The sequence below is a fragment of the Erythrolamprus reginae genome, chromosome 6 (assembly GCF_031021105.1).
Source record: "Erythrolamprus reginae isolate rEryReg1 chromosome 6, rEryReg1.hap1, whole genome shotgun sequence".
Classification (NCBI taxonomy): Eukaryota; Metazoa; Chordata; class Lepidosauria; order Squamata; family Dipsadidae; genus Erythrolamprus; species Erythrolamprus reginae.
Window position 1 is genome coordinate 70,248,930 of NC_091955.1, and position 22,095 is coordinate 70,271,024.

Below are 22,095 nucleotides of genomic sequence, written 5' to 3' on the forward strand. Positions count from 1 at the left end.
TCAGTATTGTGGTACATGGACGATGGACATGGCTTGGAAGACATTAATGTTACATTTAAATTCTGAAGCCTTTTTCTTGCAAATAAATAGGTGCACCAGAAACGAGAAATTTCTCAGCCATTTGAACATGGGAAAATGTAGCTGCTGGTCAGATATTTTTAGGGAGAAATAAATATCCCTGTTTAATAATAACTTGCTCAACCTTAAGTGCAACCTTTGTTCAGCAATGAATGCTTAGGTTTTTTGTCCCATTTTTGGTCTATATAGGCATGTGTGTTTATATAAGGTTCTACTAAGTTCAGTTGGGCTTGTTCTCAGATTAATTTCCATAGGTTTACAACTTTAATGTGAGAAAATTGGAGGATAGAGCATAACACTTAGCAATGCGTACTCAATGTCATTATTACCAGTATGGTAGAAAGCAGAATCATTATTGTGGAATAAAAGGGAATGGAATTTGGATGGGTGTACAATAAACGTTTCCAAGTTTATGGGTATGACATTTTTAGGAACAGAAAATCATATGAAACAGGTCTGCTAGTTCCTTCAGTACACATATTTCAATTATTTACATATCAAGTGACTGAAAATCAGCTGGTATTTCTAGATCATACTTGCCAACTAATTCACACACTAATTAAAACAAACACGTTGTCATTTGCAAAACACAGAGAAAAATTATGAAATATAGTTGTAGCGACACGATGAAGAATGATCATTGGCACAAAAAAGTATATTGTCCTCAAAATGTTTGAGTCTTTTCAGTTGAGGAAAACAACACCTAATTTTCTTCTTGTTATCAGATTGTCTCCTGCATGATGGCTACTCAAGAAATCTATACAAATCAGGTCGATCTTTTAGCTGTTTTTGTATAAAATTGAAGTTCAAATTTCTTTACACCTTGAAGCTTCTTGAAACAAAGGAAAACAAAAAGAGAAAACTAAGGGGGGGTTTTTTGTTAAAAAAATTACAAAAACCAAAAGACCAAATAATAAGGGCTGTGTATGGCAGGTATAGTATCTACCATAGCAGCTTCAAGTATTTACAATACTGTGTTATAATTTATATCTTTACAGAAATGGTACAATACTCTAGCCAAAGTATTTTCATGACTGTTGTTATTACCCATGACTCAGTAAATATTCTCAGACTGTCTCTCTTAAGCCGTTTTCTTTAAGGCACTGCTCATATACTATGGACTCCTTCTCAATGGAGCTTCTCTTACTGGATTGTGCATTTTTCTCTCTCCCTTGCTTGCCCTTCTCTGAGGACTTTGGATTTTATATATTTCAGATCACTGTTGACACTGGGTCGACGGGCAAAGGGGGAAATCATGCCATAGGCATCTGTCTCTTTGACTCTATGCATCCTGAAGGACTTTTGGTGGAATGCATCACCATACTGCACAGAGATTTTCCTATGAAGAGCAGGACTCATTTCATGGGGTAGTTTGGCCATGCTGAAAAGAACGTAGAACATCTCATTCACATTGGTGTTTTTCTTGGCTGAGACTTCAAAGTATGCACAGTTCTCATCGCTGGAGACAAGCTTCTCAGCTTCCTCAGAACTCACTTGGCGATAGAGTTCACCGTGATCATTCTTGTTACCACAGATCACCATAGGTAGATCCCCCGTTTCCTTGGTTTTGTTCTTCAGACACGATTTGACTTCAAGGATCTGATTCTGGAGCCTCTTGACCTCATCAAAGGATGCTCTGTTGTCCAAACTGAATACAAGAATGAAAATATCTCCTGCAATATTTCAACAAGAAATAATAAGGGCGGGAGGTTACAATTTTATCATAAAGAAATATGTGTTTAAAAACAGCAGATAGCGAAACTATTATAAATAGATTTTATGGCAGAATTTGCAGTCTTTATTTTTCATTCATTTTGTCTAGCTCTAAGAACTAAATGCTGAACAATACATTTACTGAATGTGAAGTTTAATTAATTCAGTATCTAAAACATTTCTTGCTCAATCTTGCAATGTTTTTTTCAAGTTTCTTTTTTACTTTTTAATTCCCCCCCCCATATATCAGTCTCCCTATATTGCTATCTTGCTATTGTTTAGCATCTAAATTTCATAAATTCTAACTGCAAACTATCTGACTGTGGTTGCTGTTATATATATTCTGTAAAAAAAAGATGCAGAGTATTGTCCAATCACAATGCTTCATGTAATAATTGATGCAGATAAACCTGAAAAAAGAAATAGCTGCTGTGTGATCCACTTATATTAAATATAAGATTGAATCATTTGGTTTCAATTTATCATACATATCTATTTTCAGCCAATACATAGTATATAGGTTTTTTTTTACTTAAAACCATTTGTTTAGAGACTATCTAAAGTTACAATGAAAAAAATGACTTATGATAGTTTTTAAAATATATATTTTTACTATTGCACCATTCTCATATTCACATTATCAAAATTTAGACATTTGGCAACTGGCACACATTTATGACAAGTACAGTATTCCAGTGTCATGTGATCACCTTTTGCAACCTTCTGACAAGCAAAGTCAATGGGGAAGCCAAATTCACATAACAATTGTGTTCCTAACTTCACAAGTGTAGTGATTAACCTAACAGTTGTGGTAAAAAAGGGTTATTAAATGTCACTTAACAACTGTCTAGCTCAGCAATAGAAATTTTGGGCTCAATTGGGGCCACGAGTCAAGGACTATTTCTATATAAATATCAAAGACTCAATAGCTGTGAATGGAAAAGTCCATTTCAGATGTATTGCTGGGCCCACATACCAAAGATCATTGGTGGCCTCCCATACAACCAAACATGGTTTGTTCCGAAGGTGAAATCCAGCAGGTTCTACAGGTTTTGAAGAACTGGTAGCGGAAATTTTGAGTAGTTCAGAGAACAAAAAAATAGCATCTCTGGCTGGCCCCAAAGTCGGGTGCGAATGGAGATTTTGCATAATCCTTTCCCTGCCATGTCCTTTAAGCCATGCCCTTCAAGACACACTATGCCCACTAAGCCACGCCCACAGAACCGGTAGTCAAAAAAATGGATTTCACCACTGGTTTTGTCCTCTTTGAACAATAGACACTAATGTTATCTCACATACTGCTCTAGAAGTATGTTTGAATTTTCAGAGCAGCTTGTCATGCTACAAGAGTTTTTTTGACTAAGAAAACCAAGGCCAAAGTCTTCTTGTCAAAAAACATCTGACTTGGTCTTTGGGAAATTGATGATTGCTCTTAAAGACAGGATTTATACTTAACATGGGGGAAATTTTGCCTTTTCCTTTAAATTTTGGAGTTTTCCAAGCATCCTCAGCCTGCTTCTTCTCCCAAAAAGTGATCATCCCTGACTAAGTCAAACTTAACTTGCCACCGTTAAGTCTCACATGTAGGTTTCTAACCTGTGAGAATGGAGAGCCTCCTCATGGCAGGGAATGGATGATTCCCAGATGTATCCAAGATATCCAGCTGATACATGTCGCCTCGAATGTTGTAAACTTTGCGATGGAAATCCTCAATGGTGGGTGTGTATTGGTCATCAAAGCGGCCATTGAGAAACCGAGAGACAATGGAACTCTTGCCCACCCTGGAGGCTCCCAATACAACCATCCGGTAGGAATTTTTGGCTGGCACATTCAAGGTGCAGTTCCCACTGGACATAGTCTTCATCATTGCTCAGATCTGAAAAGATGTAAAAAAGGAGCAAAGGTTACCAATGATAGCAAAAATAACAGCGCCATCAGAGTAATACAGTGGGACAAAAATTAACAATAAACAACTATAAACAATGACATGACAATGTAGCAACAATGGTGCATTGGAATATCTGCAAGAAATACCATTTACCGACAAAGTAAGAACAAAATAGACAAAGTAATAGAAAAGGAACAAACTGGAGTACTTTGGGGCTTTAGAATTTATGGTAAACAGACAAGCACCTGTCAAATAACACCCCAGACACAATAATTATTGGTAAGAAAGACAAAAAAGTCTGGATAGTGGACATGGCAGTGTCTAGAGGTAGCAGAACAAAAGAGAAAGAACTAGAGAAAATAACAAATTGGAAAAAGCAGAAATTGGACAATTATTTATAGCAAACAAAAGATACGACAGTATCAATAGTAATTGCCTCCATTGGTACAGTTTAAAATATCTGGAGCACCACTTGAAAAGCATCAGCATTGACAACATCACCGTAAACTGCAAAATGCAGCTTTACTTGGAACAGTTTACAGTTTATATCACGCGAGGTTTTCAATAAGAATTTGCTCAGCCGTGTGTCTGGAATCGTATAAGGTCTATTGTGATTAGTCATTTCTTTCTTCGTTTGCATTGAAGTTATCAATCTGTAACCACTTTTAGAAAGCTTTGTCGTGGCTCTTTTAGAGGAGCAATAGACAGTTCTCTGACTACAGCTTGTTCATCATCAATGCAACAACATATTTTATGGTAGATAATTGAGATTAGATTAGATTAGATTTATTGGATTTATATGCCGCCCCTCTCCGAAAACTCGGGGCGGCTCACAGCAAGACAAAAACAATACATAATGACAATCCAATACCCACCAATCCAATGACAATTTTAAGCTAAAATTCATAAAAAACAACCCCAGAGTATTAAAACAAATAAACAAAACACGCACACAATCAATCTAATACCAAAACAACATGGGCAAGGGGGAGATGTTTCAGTTCCCCCATGCCTGACGGCAGAGGTGGGTTTTAAGAAGTTTGCGAAAGGCAAGGAGGGTGGGGGCAATCCTAATCTCAGGGGGGAGCTGGTTCCAGAGGGTCGGAGCTGCCACAGAGAAGGCTCTTCCCCTGGGTCCCGCCAGACGACATTGTTTAGTCGCCAGACGACATTGTTTAGTCGACGGGACCCGGAGAAGGCCAACTCTGTGGGACCGAACCGGTCGCTGGGATTCGTGCGGCAGAAGGCGGTCCCGAAGGTATTCTGGTCCGGTGCCATGAAGGGCTTTATAGGTCATAACCAACACTTTGAATTGTGACCAGAAACTGATCGGCAACCAATGCAGACTGAAGGGAGAAATTTGGGGATAAACTGATTTCAGGTTAAAATAAAAAACCAAAACATGGCTAATTGCATTTTCCAGCGTTGGCATTTCCATGTCCTCCAACATGCATTTCAATAGTAGTGGTGCCTTTTCTTTTTCATTGCACATTTATTCTATATTCAATATGACTATATTGGATTCTACTGTATAGTACAATATTAATGCAATATCGGGTTTAAATTCAATTGTATAGAATATGAAGGTTGTGTGCCTGTGTTTTATTTTTATAATTATAATATACAGTGAATATGGTATTTAATTTCATTGTGCTAAGTGCAATGAAGATAAACTAAACTAAACTAAGCTACTGAAAAATTTGGGTAAACCTATTCTCAGTATAGGAGAAATAATTTCCTTGCTGTGGCCAATCGCATCTCTTCAAATCTGAAAGTAGCGTCTTTCGTCAAATTCAAGTTTCTTGGCCGACTGGTTTCTTCTAAAGAAGAAAGTGAACCCTTTGCCCTGAATCTTTTAATAAGCATGACAAAGAATTAGTCTTAAATATTCCTTCATTCCTTCATCCATCCATCCATCCATTTGTCAAACATTTATAGGATAGTAGCAGTTTGTATAAACATAAGTACAAAGTAATGATAAAAAGAGGACAATAGAAGAGTAGGACAGGGATGGTAGGCACAGTGGTGAACGGGGAGAGGTCAACTGTAGACAATCTAAAGTTAAAGATTTGGGGATTTGGGGAAGAAACTACAGAGTCAGGTAGTGCATTCCAGGCATTGATCACTCTATTGCTGTAGTTGTATTTTCTGCAGTCTAGTTTGGAGAGGTTTACATTTAATTTGAATCTATTACATGCTTGTGTAGTTCTAGGCCATAGTTCTAGGCTTTCTAGGCCCAGGATTGTTAGTCTATTTTCGTAGGATATTCTGTTTCGAGTGAAGGAGTGAAGGGCTCTTCTGGTGAAATATCTTTGGACATTTTCAAGGGTGTTGATGTCTGAGATGTGGTATGGGTTCCAGACAGATGAGCAGTAGTCTAGGATGGGTCTGGCAAAAGTTTTGTAGGCTCTTGTGAGTAGTGTGAGATTGCCTGAGTAGAAGCTGTGTAGGATCAGGTTAACAACTCTAGAGGCTTTCTTGGCAATATTGTTGCAGTGGGCTTTAGCACTTAGGTCATTCGATATTAGTATTCCAAGGTCTTTTACAGAATGTAAAATACTGGCTGAAATCGTTTGATGAGAATGAAGATGTGGAATGAAAAACCTAGTTGCAGACCATCAAAGAGAAGTACAGAAAATGTCAAATAAGCTTGGTGAAACATGTTTATTTGGAAGGAGGTCCCATTTTGGTTGATCTATTCCTCAATCAATGTGCTTCTGATTGCAACCTCAGTTCCAATTAAGTCCCAGTGTGCCTAATTTTCTTCTTACAAAGGGCCCTCTCATTGCTTATAAACAAGGTCATCAGGTAATTAAAGCTTTTAAAACTAACAATTTAATCACCTTAATCACTTGTCAGCAATCTCTCCTTTACCAAGCTGTTTTCTTATTAAAAATAAAAGAGCAGTTATGATAGCACAGGCTTGATTAGACAGACTCATCAAGATTCTTCAGAATTTACAGGTGAACCTCGAAAAATTAGAATATCATGCAAAAGTTCATTTCTCTCAGTAATGCAACTTAAAAAGGTGAAACGAATATATGAGAGAGATTCATTACATGCAGAGCAAGATAGTTCAAGCCGTGATTTGTCATAATTGCGATGATTATGGCATACAGCTCATGAAAATCCCAAATCCACAATCTCAGAAAATTAGAATATTGTGAAAAGGTGCAATATTTCAGGCTCAAGGGTCCCACTCTAATCAGCTAGTTAAGCCATAACAACTGCAAACGGTTCCTGAGCCTTTAAATGGTCTCTCAGTCTGGTTCAGTAGGAATCACAATCATGGGAAAGACTGCGGACCTGACAGTGGTGCAGAAAAGCATCATTGACACCCTCCATAAGGAAGGAAAGCCTCAAAAGGTAATTGCAGACAAAGTTGGATGTTCCCAAAGTGCTGTATCCAAGCACATTAATAGAAAGTTATTTGGAAGGGAAAAGTGTGGAAGAAATAGGTGCACAAGTAGCAGGGATGACCACAGCCTGGAGAGGATTGTCAGGAAAAGGCCATTCAAAAGTGTTGGGGACTTTCACAAGGAGTGGACTGAGGCTGGAGTCAGTGCATCAAGAGCCACCACACACAGGCGGATCCTGGACATGGGCTTCAAATGTTGCATTCCTCTTGTCAAGCCGCTCCTGAACAACAAACAACGCCAGGAACGTCTTACCTGGGCTAAAGAAAAAGAGACCTGGTCTGTTGCTCAGTGGTCCAAAGTCCTCTTTTCTGATGAGAGCAACTTTTGCATCTCATTTGGAAATCAAGGACCCAGAGTATGGAAGAAGAATGGAGAGGTACACACTGCAAGATGTTTGAAGTCCAGTGTGAAGTTTCCACAATCTGTGTTGATTTGGGGTTCCATGTCATCTGCTGGGGTTGGTCCACTGTGCTTCATTAAGTCCAGGGTCAATGCAGCCGTCTACCAGGAGATTTTGGAGCACTTCATGCTTCCTTCTGCAGATGAGCTTTATGGGGATGCTGATTTCATTTTCCAGCAGGATTTGGCACCTGCCCACATTGCCAAAAGCACCAAAATCTGGTTCAATGACCATGGGATTACTGTGCTTGATTGGCCAGCAAATTCGCCTGACCTGAACCCTATAGAGAATCTATGGGGCATTGCCAAGAGAAAGATGAGAGAGATGAGACCAAACAATGCAGAAGAGCTGAAGGCTGCTATTGAAGCCTCCTGGTCTTCCATAACACCTCAGCAGTGCCACAGGCTGATAGCTTCCATGCCACGCCGCATTGAGGCAGTAATTGCTGCAAAAGGGGCCCAAACCAACTATTGAGTACATATGCATGCTTATACTGTACTTTTCAGAGGTCCGATATTGTTCTATGTACAATCCTTGTGTTATTGATCACATGTAATATTCTAATTTTCTGAGATGGTGGATTTGGAGTTTTCATGACCTGTATGCCATAATCATCACAATTATGACAAATCACGGCTTGAACTATCTTGCTTTGCTTGTAATGAGTCTCTCTCATATATTAGTTTAACCTTTTAAAGTTGCATTACTGAAATGAATGAACTTTTGCATGATATTCTAATTTTTCGAGTTTCATCTGTAGAAAACATAGGCTTTTTGATCCTTAAAGACCAGACAGAGATTTTAGACCCTTTATTATTTAGTCTTTGGCTGTTATTGTCCTTGTTAAAGTTTGTTATTTAAAAATCACTTGCTATCATGTCTGTTGGTTTCTAGTGAACATGTAGTATGTTACCACAAATTAATTTTTGCAAATCTTCATTCATAAATTGTTCTTAAGCAACAATTTTGTGCTTACAAAATTCTGTCTGACAGGAAAGATCAAACCCTTAAGTAGTAATTATAGAACCCAGCGTTTACATTTTTAGATATATGCATCTAAAATGTATTAAATGTACATTAAAATATAAATATTAGTATCATGCTGATATGCTTATGAGAAAATCATTTTTTAAAGAATACAGCCAATGGCAAACGTAGATTTACCTCCATGTTATTTGTAAATCTATTCATAGGTCTCTCTTCCAACTGTGATTTTGCATAATGCTTTATCCTATATATTTATAGGAGTTATCAAATTTCTGAATAAATATATTTGGATCAAATATTTTTCTTTTTTTCAACTCAGTTTTTTTTAAAAGAAAAGTATTTCATCTATGTTTAAATTCACACAGAGAAGGTTTCAGGGGCCAGACCTTAAGATTATATCTGCTGCAAATACTGAATTTCAGGAAATCAAGTCCATTTTGAAGCTGTTTTCTGCTCTTCAGCCTCACTGTAACAATTATTTGTGCCTTGTTTAAAATACTTAACACATTCATCTAATTCTTTTGAACTGAAAAGTTCTCTACCTAGATACAAAATACAAATCTTAACAGTATATCCTGCAGAATCGCTGGTTATGTTCTAACTAGCTGTTGATATTTTTATCTTCAGGGTTCAGATCTTTCATTGCTATAAATACATTTCAGCTCGATGACAATGTGCTGCATTCATAATTTAAACATTTTGCATCCCCTCATGCAGTTCTCAGCCTATTCCTTTTGAATATTCCTCTGTGATATGATTTTTAGATGTGGGAAACAAAGCAGTAATGGACGATTTGCCCTAGATCAGTAAAGTCAGTAATGATAATGATACTTCACTATTAAACTGAGATTGTCTGATTCCTCCCAATGTCTAAGCACCAACTGCACTCCTTAATATCTTTGGCTGTCCAATTCTGTTCTCTCTGTTCCTGATTTCAAAAGAACACCCTGCCTACAAAAGCAGTTCAGATCCTCCAGCACATTGACTGCTGCAGCCTTTTTGGGTGGCCTCTCAAAAGTCCAATAAAAAATGAAAAGCCATACTTGAAGATAGTTCTCAGGCACTATGCCTGTCCTCCCATTTCTCTTTTTTTCTGCTTCTCTGATTAAGTGATGTTTGGGGGCCTGTGTGTGCTTTTGTGATGTATTGAAGAGGTAAAGGAAGAACGCTTGAGTATTTAATTGCTGCAAGAATTTTAACTTCTCTCTCCCCTTTTCCATTTTTAATTCCATTACTTTACTTTTAATGGCAACTTTAACCTTTCCCACAAGTTTAATGCCAGTATTCTTCCAAACACTTCAGCTAGTTTGGTAGGGAACATGAAGATGATTCAAAAAGAGAAGGATTTGCAATTGAATTATTCAGTGAGCCAGTAGATAGTTGGTTTACTTTCTAAAACAAGTGCCCATTTCTCCTTGTTTGTGCAACCTTTATTCATCTGTTTAACTCATAATAATGGAAATAATTGCCCCACTATTATGGGTAACATATTTTCCAGTTTAATTTATTGTGCCGTTAGTTCTGAACTCTTAATTAATTTAGTACCACAGCTTGATTCAATGCCTATAGTCAAAGTGTAGTCGGAAGCAGTTATCTTCTCAAAAGCATCCATCTATAAAATGGTGGTACTAAAAACACACGGTGAAAATAAAAGTGACCCATCCAAAATTGACATGCAGAGAGACAGAAAGCCTGAAAAGAGAGCGGGTTCTCTTTTCCTTCCTGAGGACTATTTCTCTGTCATGAGCATCCAAAGCAAACAAATGCACAGTATTTATAGGAGGAATAGTAATTGCAAGTCCTTGTTCTTTCCCGCTTTTTGGTCATTCCTGAAGGGTTAAGTTATGAACCCAGCAACAAATTTTGCAAAATTAAATTCATATTCTCTCTCTCTTTCTCCCTCTCCCCCTCCCTCCCTCTCTCCCCTCCCTCTCCCTCTCTCTCCTTTCCTCTCCTTTCCTCTCCCCCTCTCTTTCTCTCCCTCTCTCCCTCTTCCTCCCTCTTTCTCTCCCTCTCTCTCCTTTTCTCTCCCTCTCTCTCCCTCTTCCTCCCTCTCTCTTTCTCTCCCTCTCTGTCCTTTTCTCTCCCTCTCTCTTTCTCTCCCTCTCTCTCCCTCTTCCTCCCTCTCTCTTTCTCTCCCTTTCTCTCCCTTTCTCTCCCTCTCTCTTCTTTTCTCTCCCTCTCTCTTTCTTTCCCTCCCTCTCCCTCTCTCTTTCCTTCTCTCTCCCTTCCTCTCTCCCCCTCCCCCTCCCTTTCTCTTTCTTTCCCTCTCTCTCCTTTCCTCTCCCTCTCTCTTTCTCTCCCTCTCTCTCTCCCTCTCCCTTTCTCTCCTTCTCTCTCCCTTCATCTCCCTCCCTCTCTCCCCCTCCCTCTCTCTTTCTCTCCCTCTCTCTCCTTTCCTCTCCCTCTCTCTTTCTCTCCCTCCCTCTCCCTCTCTCTTTCTCTCCTCTCTCCCTTCCTCTCCCTCTCTCTCTCTCCCTCTCCCCTTCCTTCCCCTCTCTCTTTCTCTCTTTTTCATACACACATACACTTAGAAAACCTTTCAATGTCTTCCTTCTGAAACGTCCCTCACTGCTGGGAGCTATTGTTCCAACATCTAATAAAGATACAAAATCTCACCACCTACCTTTTTCCTTCCTTGAGAAGGGAAATCTTTGATTCAGGTGCAGCCAGCAGCCTTGGTGGAGGACTGAATTAGCAGCTGCAGCTGCTGGAGCTGCAGCAGCCAAAGCCAGATGCTTCTTGTCCAAGTCACTTGCTTCTTTACCCCAATCCACCCACACTCCACACACCCTCACCAGGTTCCCAGGGGGGAAGGGCAACTGTGCCTCAGTGGCTGTTCTGTTCTGAATCAGAGGAGACACACATGGCCAAAAGTTTGTTCTTCAGGACTCAGGACTCTGCCTCTTGGTCTTCTGGACTCAGAGAAAGAATGCTTGATTGGGGTCTCTTGCGCAGAAGGTCTCTTATCTTAGTTCACTCTGAAATAGAGCTGTCCGTCTCCTCCTTGCAGAGTTGTTGCTCTGGAACTTCAAATCCAGAAAGTTGACTTGAGAGCTCTGCTGTGACATCTACCAGTAGACACTGGTCGAAGCATCTTCCTGACCTCTGCCTCCCTCTTGTACAGATTTCCAAGAGGGAAAGAGAAGCGTAAAAGAAACCCCAATAATATAAATAACAATGAAATAATCACGATAGCACAAAAGCTAAAGTCGTTGCTTTTATAAAAATTAGCACGCTTTAAAAAGAAAGGCTAAGATTTCCTCTGCCTTTCAGTACATGAAAGTGATGCATTTGCGGCTGCGATACAGTTGCCTTCTGTCTCCTCTTCTCCTTTTCAGCTGCTGGTGAAATTCACATTTCTTCCTGTAGCTAATCAGTTCACTCCTCTTTTGAAGACTGTCAGTGTCAGTTGTTGTTAAGGGACAGTTGCCAAGAGGGTGGGATCTTGTGGAACGAGCAGTAGGAGACTTCATGTCAAAACAAAGTTTTTTTCCCCCCTTAATAAAATAGAGATTCTTCTTTTCTCCCTGTTTATCCCAAAGAGGGACTAAACAGCTATCGTAATGATTTCTCATATGGTTGCGTGCTTCCTGAACAGCCAAAATTCCCCTGCCGCAGTACTCAAGTTCAGAAAGCAAAATAAGCAATAGATTACTATGGCTCTGGATTTTATTTCAGCCTACAAATTCAGAGACAATCTCTCTCCTCTGGTGCTTTCTGGCTAAAGGGAATGAAACTGACTGCTTAGCCTAATAAGGACATGCTGTTGTTAAAAGCTGTGATTTGTCTTTTGACCCAGACAATCTCCTTCAATATTAAATAAAAGTTGGGTACTACTTATATCATTATGCTGATAATTTATGAATAGAGTTACGTACATCAGGCTGAGAATCAGAAATAGCTTGAAATTTCATTTCCCTTCTGAGGAATCCATGCAACTTATTATCATGGTTGGCCTGAATCTTATAGGTCAGTGCTGGTGAACCTATGGCACAGATGCCACTGGTGGCACACAAAGCTATATCTGCTGGCACACAAGCCATTGCCCTAGCCCAGCTCCACCGTACATGCTGATTTTTGGCTCGCACAGAGGCTCTGGGAGGGCATTTTTGGCTTCCAGAGAGCCTCCAGGGGGATGGGTGGGGGAGGCATTTTTACCCTCTCCAGGGAAGCCTTTGGAGCCTGGGGAGGGCGAAACACAAGCCTACTGGGCCCACCAGAAGTTAGAAAACAGGCTGTTTCTGGCCTCCAGAGGAGCTCCAGGGAGTGGGGGAAGCTGTTTTTGCCCTCCCCAGGCATTGAATTATGGGTGTGGGCACTCTCGCATGTGCGATAGTGGGCACACTCACTCTTTCAGCCCCTGAGGGAAAAAAGCTTCTCCATCACTGTTAGAGGTAATAAGGTGATGGGATGGAACACTGAGCTCAAGCCTTGATAGGAGCCTATCAGGCATACAAAGTCATGCCAGAACTTGGCAGGGAACTGCTGAGCTGCTGCCTCTCTTGCTACCTCGGCCATTGTCTCTTTCGCTGCTCCGGCAGCTACTCCCCTACCCCTAGGTATGGGGAGTCCTGGGACAGGGCTCAACAGTAGAACCTCTGGCCACAACCATAATTTGTTCCATAACTTTGGTCGCAAACTGGTTTGGTTGTGACCCGAACCTAATTTTGAAAATTTGGCGCTTACAAAAAAAAATGGCGCAGCAGGGAAAATTGATCTTTAAAAAATGTGAATTTTTGGGTTGGTTTGATTTGCTTATGGTCAAAAGTGTTCGTGACTGGAGGTTCTACTATATTGGGGAGTTGGTCAACACATTTCCATAGAAATCATTCAGATCTGTAGCAAACAACATAGCATGAGTAGCCAGAAGAGACACCAGTTGATATTCTGCTGAAGTATTTCAATGGAAGCTGAATGACATATGAATGACAATGAACAGAGGGGACTTCTATTTTTTTGTTAATAAATGTCTGCTTTAAATGTTAAACTTTAAGCCACCTTAGCTTTTCTATTTTAATTTTGATCCTATGTAATAATACAAGAGCCTAGAAATGGAAAAGCAAAACTACATCAAAGGTAAAAAGTCTGCAGAGAGGGGTGGCATACAAATCCAATAAATAATAATAATAATAATAATAATTTAAAAAAAATGATAGCAATTTAAACTTCCTCTAATCTTCCCCAAAATTAGTACAGATGAATAAACCCTGATCAGAACTTTAGGATGAATGTAAAATAGAGATACATTCCACACCATCAAATTACACAATGAAGAGATGTTTTATGCAGAAACGATGCCAAAAAGTTCATGACACTAAGACAATCTATAGATTACTGAGTGGTTCTGTTATTTGAAAATAAGGAATCATAGAGGACTGTGTTAATGTGAAGAGATGCATTTTTGAGATAGTTGAGGTGTAGGATAACACATCTATTTCTCCAATTTAGATCAAATAAATAGGCTTTTGAATCAGTCTTGTCTCCAAGGAATGTGTCCATCTACCTTTCTGCTACCACATAGAAGTAATTGGATTTTTCTTCTTTTTAGTTCCAATCTACCCTGCACCTTGGGATTTTCTGCTGGTCTCTCATACAAGTACTAATAAAATCCAACTCTGTTTTTTTCTTTAAATTTCAACCATGCTAAAATAAAAGTCAGATTTATTTATGACTTATCCCAATTTATGTCGTTTAAACTGGGAAACTGGGATTGGAAGAGTTTTTTTAAAATCCACCAGGAAAATGGGAGATCATAAGAGCAGACAACTGATTGGCATTCCCACAACTGTTCCCTTCTGAGATTAGGAGAATGTGAGCTGTGAAGGTGTCAGAATATATGATATACATGGTCTGTCTGAAGCACAAGGCAAAAAGTACTTTTCTGGCAGTGACTAATGTTGGATCCTTGCAGAAATGAAGGACTACAGTCTTGTAGAAGTAACAGTTCTTTATTTAACAGAAGTAACGGTTACAGAACTGGAACGAGACAAAAGATGGCCGTGCCTGGCAGCTATATATATGCCGGGCTGCCAGGCTGAGCCAACCAATCACCTTGCAGTATTTTCCCGCCCAAGGAATGTGGGGCGGGTACAAGGCCTAACTGTCCTCTGGACATAACAACTAAGAAGCAAGTTTGCTTTTAAACAATTGCTTTATTCTAACTTATATGATTTTTTATCCTATTGTTAGCTGACACATTTGGGGGTAATATAACAAAATGTTAATATGATTTTAGAAAATTATTCATTAAAGATGAGTATATATTTTATAGCTATAGAGCCATATTACTACACTAACAGTTCTATCGATAGGTTAATAAGCAAGAGTTACTCTTCCTTATTAATTCATCTACAAAGCTATTACTATAATAAGAAAATAAGCTTGAAACTTTGGTTTGCAATTCACCATTGTTAAAATGAAGTTTAACCCAGATGCCAATCTACATGACAGAGAAAGTCAGTTCATAGACTGGATAAATTGTAATGTGGGTTTGTTCGGTTTTTGCTTAGTGTACCTTTTGAATTTAGCCACAGTAAATATATTCTGATTTATAACTTAGCATTTAAGCATGAACCAGCTAATTGTGTTTATACTCAGAAGGCAACAGTTAGTCAATCTATGACTTAACCTCATGTGTGAATCTTGTTATAAAATAGAAAAGGGGGAAAAGGAAGAATTCAATAACAAAGTCCAATTCACTTTGTTACATACGACCATACGTAATCCAGATTTGCATAGCCGCTGCTGATTGGCTAATCAAATGGCAGGAGAAATAAATTGCTCTCAATGGCTGGCTTAATAGCGGCTTCCCTGTAGTCAACCAGCAGTTCGTATTGCAATCCAGCAAACAACAAAAAAGGTGCTGAACTGTTCCTATATCTGATCTCTTCAATCTCTTCCTTTCAATACAGCTTCAGCAACAGAATGGTCAATGCCTCAAATGCTCTATCCGACTCCATTGTTACATCCTCAAACCCTCACAGCTTCAATCTCAAACCGTGGACCTCACCCCATTCCTAAGAGGTCCATAATGGGGGCGTGCACCAGCGCACCAGCGTGTCTACCTTCCCTGTCTTACTGTCCCCATTTATCTGTATTTACTTCCTTTGTTTATGTTTATACATATACCTGCTATTTTGTACATATTTGACAAATAAATAAATAAAATAAATAAATACTGGAAGATAGGATTGGGAAAAATATTTTAATACAGATGAATTTCATCAACAACTCTATATGTCTATAGAAATATAAAAGAACAGCCCTCCATTCTTGACAGGTAAATTTGTATTTCTCTATTTATTTATTTATTTATTTATTTATTCATTCATTCATTCATTTATTCCTTCCTTCCTTCCTTCATTTATTCCTTCCTTCCTTCCTTCATTTATTCCTTCCTTCCTGTCTTCCTTCCTTCCTTCATTTATTCCTTCCTTCCTTCCTTCCTTCCTTCCTTCCTTCCTTCATTTATTTATTTATTAGATTTGTATGTTGCCCCTCTCCGTAGACTCGGGCCGTCTTTATGACTTTATTATTCTCAGTGAACACTAAGTCTCAGATAGAAGAATATTAGTATGTATACTTTTATGTGTATGTATATGAATGATATCTAAGCCATTTGTTCTATGCAACAGTACTGAATGGAACAGAATTCATCTTATCATTTGACAGATGGAGAACTAATTTCAAGGTGGCTGGTTCCAGGCATTTCTTAGCAAACATCTAAAATGGATGCATCCGTGACTCAGCATATTTGCTTTTCTTGGCAAGATATGTGAGTCTTATCTGCACACAATTCCCTCCATCAAAGAGATGTGTCAGTTCTTTTTTGGAAGTTTTGCCAGAAGCAGGGTGGGATGGAGGAACGAAGAGTTTATCCTTTTCCCTGTGTTGTTTTGATTGCTCTAGCAACAGAGTTGGAAAATAAAACTCATAAATCTTTCTTTGTTTGACATCTAAATGGCTTTTAGAGGCAACAATGAGAAAAATTATAAGTTATGGCTGAGCATGAATCTGAAGCAAACCTTCCTCAAGCAGATTTAAGATCAAGGAAAGTATGATTCAAGTGATTGAAAATGATCTTGATAGTATCACATTTTCATTTGTTAAGAACATTGATTTCTTTTGAATGACTAAGAAATACCTTGAAAAATACTTTTATTTCTCCTTTCTTCCAGATGAGGACACTGTGTTCTCACTAGCTATGTGAAGATAACCTGTAGTTTGCAGAAGAATATGTTCATGTACCATATAAACCATGCAATAAATTAGGTTTAAGCAAACCATATATTAAGAATATGATGAGAATTAAACTAAAACAGAAAAAACTGAATGGTGGCAACTTCTTTTAATCTACAGTGTTCCCTCGATTTTCGCGGGTTCAAACTTCGCGAAAAGTCTATACCATGGTTTTTCAAAAATATTAATTAAAAAATGCTTTGCGGGTCTTTTCCCTATACCACAGTTTTTCCTGCCCGATGACATCATATGTCATTGCAAAACTTTCATCTGACTTTAATAAATATTTTTTTTAATAAACTTTAATAAATAAACATGGTGAGTAATGATCTAAATGGTTGCTAAGGGAATGGGAAATTGCACTTTAGGGGTTTAAAGTGTTAAGGGAAGGCTTGTGATACTGTTCATAGCCAAAAATAGTGTATTTACTTCCGCATCTGTACTTCGCGGAAATTTGACTTTCGCGGGCAGTCTCGGAACGCATCTAGGTGCTTGCTTAAAAAGGAGTTTTTGAAATGACCATCAGATTGTTAGTTATTTCTTATATTATTACTAACATGCTCTGATGCTAAGGAGCTAGACATTCTGCTCCCCCTCCTCACCTGAAAAGAACTCTGTTCCAACTGCCAGTGGGCGTGGTCAGCACATGACTCATGTGACTTGTGGGCTGGTAGTTTAGACATTCCAGTCCTTGCTAAGGAGTTCAGTTTTGTAGCAAAGCAAGGGTATCCAGCTTATAGTATCTTATATAACCATGATGCAAACCTATGGCACACATGCCACAGGTGGCACACAGAACCACATCTGCTGGTACGCAAGCAGTTTTCCCTAGCTCAGCTCAAGTGCAGCTAACACATTAAGCCAAAAACTGGGAGACTGTGAGTTGAAGATTGGCCTTAGCCATGAAAGCTAGCTGGGTGACCTTGGACCAGTGACTCATTTTTAGCCCATCTCCCACGGTTATTGTTTTGGGAAAATAGAAGGAAGAAGGAGCATTAGATAGGTTTGCTGCCCTGAGTTGTTTATAAAAACAATAAAGGCAGGATCTAAAATAAATATTTTCTTTTCTTTTCTTTAGAATTGAAGATAAAACTTGCCCAGTGACCTTTCAAACGTGTCATTTTAAAAGGTTGCTGATAGCTTTGAGACAGTTAATAGACCATTTTCAAAAGTGATTTAAAACTTAGTGTCAAATTTTTTTGACATGGTTGTGAGCAAGATGGCTAAACTCTTCATCTCCCAGCGTTCAGATCTGTGGAAAACCACTCTCCTGCTTGTTCTCTTGTCCTTTTCTTCCTTGGAGAGGTTCCAAAGAACTGGTCTATTGAGGTTGATAGGAGTAGACAGTGCTTTTGCAGAGTTTTGTCCAATCCACCCTACCTCTTCTGGAAGTCTATCTACAGTAGAAGTCCTGGGCAGCTCCCCTCTGTTGTTTGGTTCCCCTTTATGTAACTGTCTTCTGTACAACTATTTCAGCTATTGGCATCCATACTGCTGAGAACAAAGCTAATCTGCTTGTCTCCTAAATTAAAATTAAAAATGAGAGTCTGGCCAAGCTGGAGGAGAAGGAGAAGACAAGAAGTCAAGGTGGAATTGTTCACACTGGAAACAGTGGTTGCCCAATTTATATATAACAGCCCTGTGTACTTCCAGTTAGATAAAACCTGGGCACCTGCAAGTAAACCCAAATGTGGCAAAATGCCTATAAATAGTTAATAGAGCATTTTCAAAAGCGATTAAAAACTTAGTGTCAATTTTTTTTGACATGGTTGTGAGCAAGATGGCTAAACTCTTCATCTCCCAGTATTGAGATCTGTGGAAAACCACTCCCCTGCTCATTGTAATGAAGTCTATTACAATGACTTCACTTTACAGTGAGCCAAATTTCTCAAACTTCTCATTTTTGAAGTGCGATGGAGGAGTAGAGGAGAGGAGCTTGCCTAGGAGAGAATCCCAAATTATGCACAGTTCCTAGCTGAATAGCAGGGGACAGAGAGGTTTAAGGTAACCATAACATAGAATCTCTCAGGATAAATCAAGTTTAAAGCTTCAGTTTGACAAGATTCAACTTATCCATTAGGTATAAGCATATAAAGGACTGGATTTGATTGGATTTCACTATGTTTTCTTTGGGTATGGACATGACAAATAGGATAAGATTAAGAAACTTATTCCATTTCTTCAAAATGTTGTGAGATGGGTAGATATTATTTAAACCTTGATGCTCCACTATAGCAGTGGGTTAAATGAAAATTATATAGTAATAATTCACTTGGGATTTGGTGGTGCAATTGTATGTGTGATGGTTTGAATGGTCCCATTTAATTTAATTGGATCTATTTCCAAGTAGATGGACTTTGGAAGATCAAACAGCAGCCTCAATTTTGTCATATGTATGTTGGATCATTATTAATACTACTGGATTGGATCAGCAAATAAATCTTCTTTATGCCTCTAATTCAGAATGTTAGTCTGTTCACAACATTTTGGTAGCATTTTCTGTTATTTTATTGTTATTGTGGTATGGGCTATCTCTCATTTGTTATTATAGTTAAAGATTTTTATGCCAGTTTGACTTAGAAATTGAAAAATCAAGAAAATTAAGTGGAGTGACATCCAGCAAGTTTTGGAGAACCTGTAGCAGAAATTTTGATAGTTCAGAGAACCAGTAGCAGAAATTTTGAGTAATTCTGAGAATTAGCAAATACCACTTCTGGCTGGTTCAAGTGGGGTAGGAATGGAGATTTTACAATATCCTTCCCCCAGGAGTGAGGAAGGAATGGGGATTTTGCAGTATCTTTTCTTTGCCACACCTACCAAGCCACACTTACAGAACCGGTAGTAATTTTTTAAAAAATTTCATCACTGAAATTAAGGTAAGCATCAATCAAGTGTACAATAATAATAATATTCCAGTTTATGAACAATAGATTAGCCTAAGGAAGAAAAAGATATACAGTCTGAGGACCAATTATATTTGTATAGCTTTTCTGTCCTTAAATTCAAAATGTATCTCTAACATTCATCCTCATGAGATCTTCATGAGAACATTCATATTCATGAGAACTTCCATCTTCATGAGATCTTCCATGCTATGGTTAGGGACGATTATTGTTCCTCAGATGTCTCTTCCCATAGTTTAAAATATGCTTAGTGTATTTTTTTCCATATGTAACTGAGTTTCCAAAGTAACTGAATTTAAACATGCCTGGTATAAACAAATATCCATCCTAAGATAAAATACAGGAAATAGTATAAGGGCAGACTAGATGGACCAGGAGGTCTTTTTCTGCCGTCAGTCTTCTATATTTCTATGTCTTAAAAGAACCTTTCATATTTAATTTATTTTAAATTTTTTATTGAATTTATATCCATCTTTAGTAAATCATTCTCTTTTGCATCATGGGCAGTTTTTTAGTTGAAACATTTCCGTTCCACGAGTAAACTCAGAAGAAAAAGTAAACTGTAGAGAAGTGTCTTCTGTATTACAATTTGCCTGGCTGAAGAGAACAGTAGCTAGTACCCAAGGCTATGATTAAGCACCGCTATACAAAAATCAGCTTTGAGTAGGTCATGCGGCTTAGAATGACAAGGTGAAACTGATGCTCATTAAATTGAACTAGCAAACAGCCCGAATAGAATGACTTTGAACAAGCACAGCACTGTTCCTGCTTGTACGCAAGCCAAATGGCTGGATCTCCTGTTGTTTTTGCCTTGGGCTCTTTTATTTTGCCATGAGCATTTATCCTTCCCATACCTACCTTATCCAAGACCCTTGTCATTACAGTTTACAGTACATTGCTGCATTGCTGAGTTAAAATTATTTTTAATATTTAATGTTCTCCACAATTATTTGTATGAAATAAATAGGACAGGGATTTGGCATAAAGAATAGCTCAAATAGAAAATAAAACACATGTTTATCATAAACCAAATGCATGTGCTGTTGAAGTTGATGTATTTTGATATCCACGCTTTTCTTAATTTGGTAAATTCTGGAGAAATGGATGTTGAAAATTCCATTTTCCAGTGTGAGGGTGACCCTAGAGAAGGCAGTGCTAGGCAACTAGAGACAAGATAGAAGAGGAAATCATAATTGTGAGGAAGATTATCACTCCTGATCCTACAGTGATCTATCTATTCAAATGTATGCAGCCCAAAGAGCAGCAAAATATTTTTACAATAACATTCATTTATAGGTACTCTAGAATTTTTCTTGAAACCATGTCAGCTATTTTTCTTTTTACAGTGGTCTGAAAAAGAGGCAATTTGTCTCTATTATAGTTTACGTTTTATCAAAATGTATAAAATGTATGGCACACCAGCATCCTTTTTTGAATATTTTTAAAAAAATAAATTGAATAATATTGCTCTTTCTAAGGCCATCATATGCGAGCATTCCCTAAAGACCACCTTTCGCTTCTTACTTTGTTACAGAGCCCCTGATTATGACCTTGCACATATGAACAAACTAAGTTCCCTATTAACATGGGCAGCCTCTATCTGGAACCCTAACTACATATGGAATAGAATAGAATAGAATAGAATTTTATTGGCCAAGTGTGATTGGACACACAAGGAATTTGTCTTGGTGCATATGCTCTCAGCGTACATAAAATAAAATATACATTTGTCAAGAATCATGTGGTACAACACTTAATGATTGTCATATGTTCTGTCTGGGTGCCCCCAGACTTCAACACCAACTGGAAAAAGCAGCCAGACACGCTGGTAAAAGCAAAAGCACTTTATAGTTTGAAAAATAAACACAGAGAAAAACCTGTTCTTCCCAACAGGCAGGCTATGAGACTTCACAGCAGAGTCCTGATGGCCAGACAATACAGCAGACTTCTTGCTGGCACACCCACCACTGTAGAGAATAAGACCCACACCTTTTCCCCCCAAGGTTTCAGTATTCAAAGTCACAAACCAGAATTCCAAGACGCCAAAGATCACAGCCAGGTCCCAGGACTCCCAAAGATAATACTCCACAAGCCAGGAAGGGTGGGTCTGCCTTTTAGCCTTTCCAGAGAGCACCACACCCAAACCCAGCTGTTGCCTCTTTAGTGCTGAAAGTACCTGGCTAATTGTCCCCTTCGTTGTGTTGCTCTTCTCTGCCGGAGATCGATTATTGCTTGTGCATTTTCATCTAAGGAATCCAGGCTGCTTGCTGGGGAGAGCTCCCTCTAGGGGGATTCTGGCTGTCCTCCCTCTCCCTCAGCCTGAGATTCCTCCTCCCCGTCTGCCTGAACCTCCTGTTCCTCATCCTCCCCCTCTGAGCAGGAAGCCGGCAGAGGATCAGCCGTTCCCTGAGGGGCCTCAGACGGAATCACAACAGTCATAGGGGTCAAATAAGCAATGAAGAAGCA

General features: G+C 38.7%; 1 protein-coding gene across 1 annotated transcript; it reads right to left on the bottom strand.

The window, feature by feature from the left end:
* Nucleotides 1-1,131: 1,131 nt before the first annotated feature.
* RASD2 (RASD family member 2) lies at nt 1,132-11,143 on the bottom strand. The gene is made up of 3 exons (XM_070756218.1): nt 11,112-11,143; nt 3,388-3,667; nt 1,132-1,751 (listed from the first exon to the last, which is right to left on the bottom strand). Exons 2-3 carry the CDS (start codon nt 3,656-3,658, stop codon nt 1,222-1,224), a joined length of 801 nt encoding a protein of 266 aa, XP_070612319.1. The 5' UTR covers nt 3,659-3,667; nt 11,112-11,143; the 3' UTR covers nt 1,132-1,221.
* Nucleotides 11,144-22,095: the final 10,952 nt, after the last annotated feature.